The 6,464-nt window shown below is 41.2% G+C and overlaps 1 protein-coding gene across 1 annotated transcript; it reads left to right on the forward strand.

The window, feature by feature from the left end:
• The first annotated feature begins 217 nt into the window (after positions 1-217).
• Positions 218-1,224, forward strand: LOC102400965 (olfactory receptor 149-like). Its single transcript, XM_006056093.3, has one exon. The coding sequence runs from the start codon at positions 270-272 to the stop codon at positions 1,203-1,205; it is 936 nt and encodes a 311-aa protein (XP_006056155.3). The 5' UTR covers positions 218-269; the 3' UTR covers positions 1,206-1,224.
• The last annotated feature ends 5,240 nt before the right edge of the window (positions 1,225-6,464 follow it).

Genomic DNA, 6,464 nt, shown 5'->3' on the forward strand with positions numbered 1-6,464 from the left:
ACAATCAGCCTCTCAAGACATTTCTTCCAAGAGATTGATAGACTGGCTGTAAAATAGCCTTTTCTTAATACATGATATTTTTAATATATGATATTTTAATATATGATATATTTAATACATATTTTTAACCTGCCATTCATAGGAAAGCAGGTTGTTGCTTGTTAAAAACACAGCCAATGTGCTCATTGGCAAAAAGCTTAATAATTTGATATTGGTGTTGAGACCTCAGTGTTCCTGATCCCTTTTCAAGGTCTGACTTCATCACAGCTATGAGAAACGCCTCGGTGGTGACTGAGTTTATTCTGCTGGGCATCCCGCACACAGAGGACCTGGAGACCATGCTCTTTGTCCTGTTTCTGTCCTTCTACATCTTCACCCTTACGGGGAACCTGCTCATCTTACTGGCAATTGTCTCCTCCACTCGGTTGCACACTCCCATGTACTTCTTCCTGTGTAAACTGTCTGTGTGTGACATGTTTTTCCCCTCTGTGAGTTCCCCCAAGATGCTCTTCTACCTTGCAGGGAACAGCCGAGCCATCTCCTACACAGGTTGTGTGTCCCAGCTCTTCTTCTACCACTTCCTGGGTTGTACCGAGTGTTTCCTGTACACGGTAATGGCCTATGACCGCTTTGTTGCCATATGTTACCCTCTGCGCTACACAATAATCATGAGTCACAGAGCGTGTGCCATCCTGGCCATGGGCACCTCATTTTTTGGCTGTATTCAGGCCACCTTTCTAACTACGCTCACCTTCCAGTTGCCCTACTGTGGCCCCAATGAAGTGGATTATTTCTTCTGTGATATCCCGGTCATGCTGAAGCTGGCTTGTGCAGACACCTCAGCCCTGGAGATGGTGGGGTTCATCAGTGTGGGCCTCATGCCCCTCAGCTGCTTCCTTCTCATCCTCACCTCCTACAGCCGCATAGTCTGCTCCATCCTGCAGATCCGCTCTGCAGACGGCCGAAAGCACGCCTTCTCCACCTGCAGCGCCCACCTCACTGCCATCCTGCTTTTCTACATGCCAGTGGTCCTCATCTACCTACGGCCAACCCCAAGCCCCTGGATGGATGCAACTGTTCAGATCCTGAATAACCTGGTCACCCCCATGCTCAACCCACTCATCTACAGCCTCAGGAATAAAGAGGTGAAGTCATCTCTGAGGAAGGTCCTATATCAGCTGGACTTCCTCCCTGAGCAGAGGTAGAGAAATCAGTAGCTACTACTTCAACTGCACTTCATAGTTTATGGAATATTACTGTATGGTAATATTCACAAACATCTTTGAGAGGACAGATACTATTATGATTACATCCATTTTGCGATGTGGGGACTAAGACTGGAAGTGATAAAATGGCTTGTTAAAGACACACAGGGCTTCCAGGTGGCCGTAGCGGTAAAGAACCTGCCAGTCAATACAGGGGATATAAGAGACGGGAGTTCAATCCTTGGGTCAGGAAGATCCCCTGAAGGAGGGCACCGCAACCCTCTCAAGTATTCTTGCCTGGAGAATCCCATAGACAGAGGAGCCTGGTGGGTTACAGTCCATGGGGTCATAAAGAGTTGGACAAACTGAAGTGACTTAGCATGCACGCGTGTATGCAAGGACACATACGGAGCGAATGGCAGAAAGAAGACTCGAGGGCTGGCTTTCTGACCCTGGGATGTGTGTGTTATTATGCTGCTGATAAGGGAAGGAGGGAGATCACCTTTTGCTTCTTCAGCTTCTCAAGATCTGTTTCCGTCATCCTCTTGCAGCCCCTCCTCCTCTTCTTTCCCCCTTTGCCCTGGTGCTTCTTCATCTTGGCCGCAGTGTTTGATTCCACCAGTGTCTTCATTGAATAAGTCCTCATTTTATTGGTCTAGGAGTTGTTGAAAAAAAAAAAAGAGAGACTTACATCCCCAAGGCTACAAGTATAGTTCATAGTGTTAGTCACTCAGTCGTGTCAGATTCTTTGTGACCCCATGGTCTATAGCTCACCAGGCTCCTCTGTCCATGAAATTCTCCAGACAAGAATACTGGTGTGGGTAGCCATTCCCTTCTCCAGGGGATCTTCCTGACCCAGGAATTGAACCCAGGTTTCCTATAATGTAGGTGGATTCTTTACCATCTGAGCTACCAGGGAAGCCCAAGTAGCACCCTAAAAAGTCATTGCATGAAGAGAAGGATATGAGGCTGGGACCTGAGGCAGGTCTCTCACGAGTGAGGCAGAGGGACTAGTGTACTTCTCATCTACAAACCCTGTCTGCTGGGCTCAGCTGGGAAGCAGTCCTGGTTGGAAATGTGCAGCATGTGAAGGGGAATCTGGGAAGGGCAGATGGGGAGAATCCACAGAGCCGTGACTGCACTGTGATGCTGTTTCAGAAAATCTGGACTTGGTTTTGTATTCCTCAGCACAGCCAGGAGGCAATGTGGCATCCTAGATGTCATTGTTTTGTACCTTTGACTTCTCTGTTTATGGAAAGAATTTGAGTTTGGTCCCCATGCGTACATTTCTTTTTGCTTTGGCTGAAATATGGAAAGGTTGAAAAATGTGCTATTTCAATACAGTTTGTTTTCACAGCTGAACTCATTTAGCATTACTATCACACTTGGGGAATCTAGTGACTATGAAGTTTATTCTAACAGAGATGTAGGGATGGAAGGAAACTGGAAAAAGGGTGATAGATGAGAAGGGGGCAGAGACAGAGAGCAGTCTTTATTCCTGCCTCTGTACTTCTCAAAATCAGACAGCAGCCATGGAAACTTCCAGACCAGACTAGCACTGTTGTGTCTGTACCTCCAGGCACTGGTGTGAGCTAGCAATCACTCCTGGATCAGAGACAAACTCTTGTTGGTCTCTTCTCTTAAACTCTTAAAAACCTTTTTATTTTTTTGTTGCTCAGTAAACAAGAGTCTAAAGGGGAAGGTTCAAATACACTTCAAATGACTCTAAATTTAATATATCCCAAATCTTTCTAGGTGGTGCAGTGGTAAACAATCTGCGTTCTAATGCAGGATACATAAGAGATGTGGGTTCAATCCCTGGGTCAGGAAGATCCCCTGGAGGAGGAAATGGCAACCCACTCCAGCCTCTCTTCTAAGCCTCCAACCCTTCTAAGCCTCTCTGAGTCTACATGATCTCTTCCCATTCCTCAGTTTCCTGGTTGTAACAGCTCAGAGGGTCAACCTAGCACAATTTGTAATGATAAAAGATGGAATCAAATTCCTTTTCATTTTCACTCATTCAGATGTCATTTGATAGATAACTCTGCTAGGAGTGGGCAAGGCAAAGATAAAGAAGACACAGATGATCTTACCTAAATGATGTCATAGCCTGCTGGAGAAAACAGACATACAATAGTTAAATTATAACTGTAGACAGAAAAAGATAAACTGAAGCTACACCAGGAATGGAGAGACCAAGAAAATGTGATAAATGGAGACTTATAGAGCATTTATCATGTACTAAGCACATACTAGTTTATTTGCATTCTTATATCATTTTATTTTTGTAATGATCCTATCTGCCTGCAATGCAGGAGACCCTGGTTCAGTTCCTGAGATGGGAAGATCCCCTGGAAAAGGGATAGGCTACCCACTCCAGTATTCTTGGGCTTCCCTAATGGCTCAGTTGGTAAAGAATCCACCTGCAATGTGGGAGACCTGGGTTCAATCCCTGGGTTGGGAAGATCCCCTGGAGAAGGGAAAGGCTACCCACTCCACTACTCTGGCCTAGAGAATTCCATGGACTCTATAGTCCATGGGGTCGCAAAAAGTCGGACACGACTGAGCGACTTTCACTCACTCAATGACCCTATGAGCTAAATACTTGTTATTACTGTATTTTTGTATTCTAGTTTAGAAATATGAGATTGAGCATGGGAAACTTGTTCAAAACCATACATGTCCTGTGTACCTTGGCTGCCGTCCAGCCCTATGTTTGTCTTACTCTCTGTTATAGACTGAATTGTGTTTTCCCCCCAGATTCACATGTTGGAGTCTTAACTGTACCCTGCCAGACCCCATACCTCAGAATGTGGCTGTAATTTGGAGATAGGACCTTTAAAGCAGTAATTAAATTAAAATGAGGCTCTTAGGGTGGACCCCAATTCAACATGACTGATGTCCTTATAAGAGGTAATCTGCAGACACAAAGAGACACCAGGGATACAGTCGGAAGAATGTCGGCATGAGAATGTGCAAGAGGGTGGCCGTGGGCAAGTCATCAAGGACAGAGCGTGAAAAGGGGCCCTTGTCCTCCCAGAGGAAACCAACCCTTCTGTCTCCTTGATCTTAGACTCCGAGACTCCAGAACTGGGAGAAAATAAATGTCTGTTTTTCATGCCACCCAATTTGTGGTTCAGTATTTTGTCCCCATAGTCCTAGAAAACCGAGACTTTCAAGCCCAGATCTGTTCTAATGCCTCCCATATCCAACGTATGATTTGTGCTGCTGATAAAAGCATGCACTTTCTATATTCATTCCTATTAACATCACTGTTTGAGACTCAGAAATGGTCTTTGTTTCCCAAAGGAGGTAATCGAAAGTTCCAGATAAGAAACACATTTATAAAACTTTTCTTACCACTTACGCCAAGCTGTAAGATTTCTCTAAGGGAATCATTGTGAAGAGAATTCTCTAGTTAATTAATCTCAAAGGTACTCACTCTTATGAGATGCTTCTCCTGCTCATTATGACTCTGGCTTTTATTTTTACCCTCTAATTTTTAGTTCTCACTTCAGAGCTGCATATCAGGGCCAAGTGGATTAGTAAGACTGGGAATTGATACTGGAAGTACAAGAAGGCTTGTTAGATTTATGGTTTGGGTTTTCTCTGCAATTAGTATTCCAGGGAAGAACTAAGTGTGAGTGTAACATACACGTGTATATGTGTGCATACACACACACAACATACAGCCTACTTTCCACACACGCTCAGGCAAAATTTCATTCACCTCAGTTTTTCTAGCATTTCTAAGGTGAGACTGATTTCTTCCTAAATTATTGCATTAAAAGAGAGAGCTTCTATGAGATTACCTTTTTGTGAGAGTTAGTGATAAAAATGTCACTTGCCAGTTATGATGCAATTAAATGGTCTAGACAAAGCAGTTAAAATAATTCAGTTTCAAATGGCTACATATTCTGAACGTGGAATCTTCTTATCTCAAAGAAGCACCATTGGAATCTTTCAATCACATTCCAGGGCTCAGAGCTGGCTTTGCCCAGCACCTAATAAAAAGCAGAATTAAAGTAAGGCAGTTAGACCAAACAGCAGGGCCAGGGTGAGCAATCTGACACTCAGAGTGAATTTTAAGATAGAATGCAGAAGGTTCAGTTTATCAACCCTGACAGTTCTCATGGCTTAAATCAATCCGATACTTGCTAGTTCTTTCCATCAGTAGGTGCTATGAAAATTTGTATCTCATGTTATTGCCTGCAGTTTTGATACCCAAAATTTAGAAGTATTTTACATTCTTAGTTATTTTGAGAGAGCTAAGGAATATTTAATTTCCTTAAATACGCACACACACACACACACAAAACCCATGCACACACACACATGATACAATCAATGGAACTGACAATAATTCTGATAATATACCAACAGAATGAAATTCATTATTTTTAAAGTGAATATAAAAGTCCTTTAGGGATGCCAATAAACAAACCATTTCTATGAAAACAAAGAGCTACATTCTTAAGTCCTGTAAGATATAGGAAGATAGAAATTTATGAGACCTTAAAGATCATATCAATATAAATGAAAATTATATATAATTTGTGAATTATAAATTAATTTAACCAATATAAATGAATTTTATAATTTAATTTTATAAATTTATATAATTTATAAATTATAAATTAATTTAACCAATATAAATGAATTTTATAATTTCATTTTATAAATTCATTTTATAAATGAATTTTATAATTTTATAATTATAAATGAATTTTATAATTTAACCAATATAAATGAAAATTTCAATATAAAATGAAAACAGTGATTTCATTTTATATATAATGAGGCAACTGAATCCAGAGAGCCCAAACAACATACATAAAATAACATGGAACAAGTGACAAAAAAGTTAGGGACTCTGTTCTCCAATGCAGTTTCACTTAAAAGGATGGATTGGTATCTAAATTAGGATCTAAATCTTATACTGAGTTTGTCTGTTTAGAATAAGTTTTAAAAATTTATTTATTTATTTTAATTGGAGGATAATTACTTTACAATATTGTGATGGTTTTTTGCCATAGAGTGACATGAATTGGCCATAGGCATACATGTGTCCTCCTGAATCCTCCTCCATAGTTTTTATATTTATCTTTATACTTGTCTTCTCCACCTCATAGCTGGTGAATTCTTGAGAATAGGTACTGTATGTCTCATATATCTTGTACCACTAAGCCCATCTTTGTGTCCCATGCAGTGGTTCAGCACAGGGTCTGAGCACAGCTGAAAGTCTATCACTATTTTTAA

Source organism: Bubalus bubalis, chromosome 5, assembly GCF_019923935.1.
Source record: "Bubalus bubalis isolate 160015118507 breed Murrah chromosome 5, NDDB_SH_1, whole genome shotgun sequence".
Classification (NCBI taxonomy): Eukaryota; Metazoa; Chordata; class Mammalia; order Artiodactyla; family Bovidae; genus Bubalus; species Bubalus bubalis.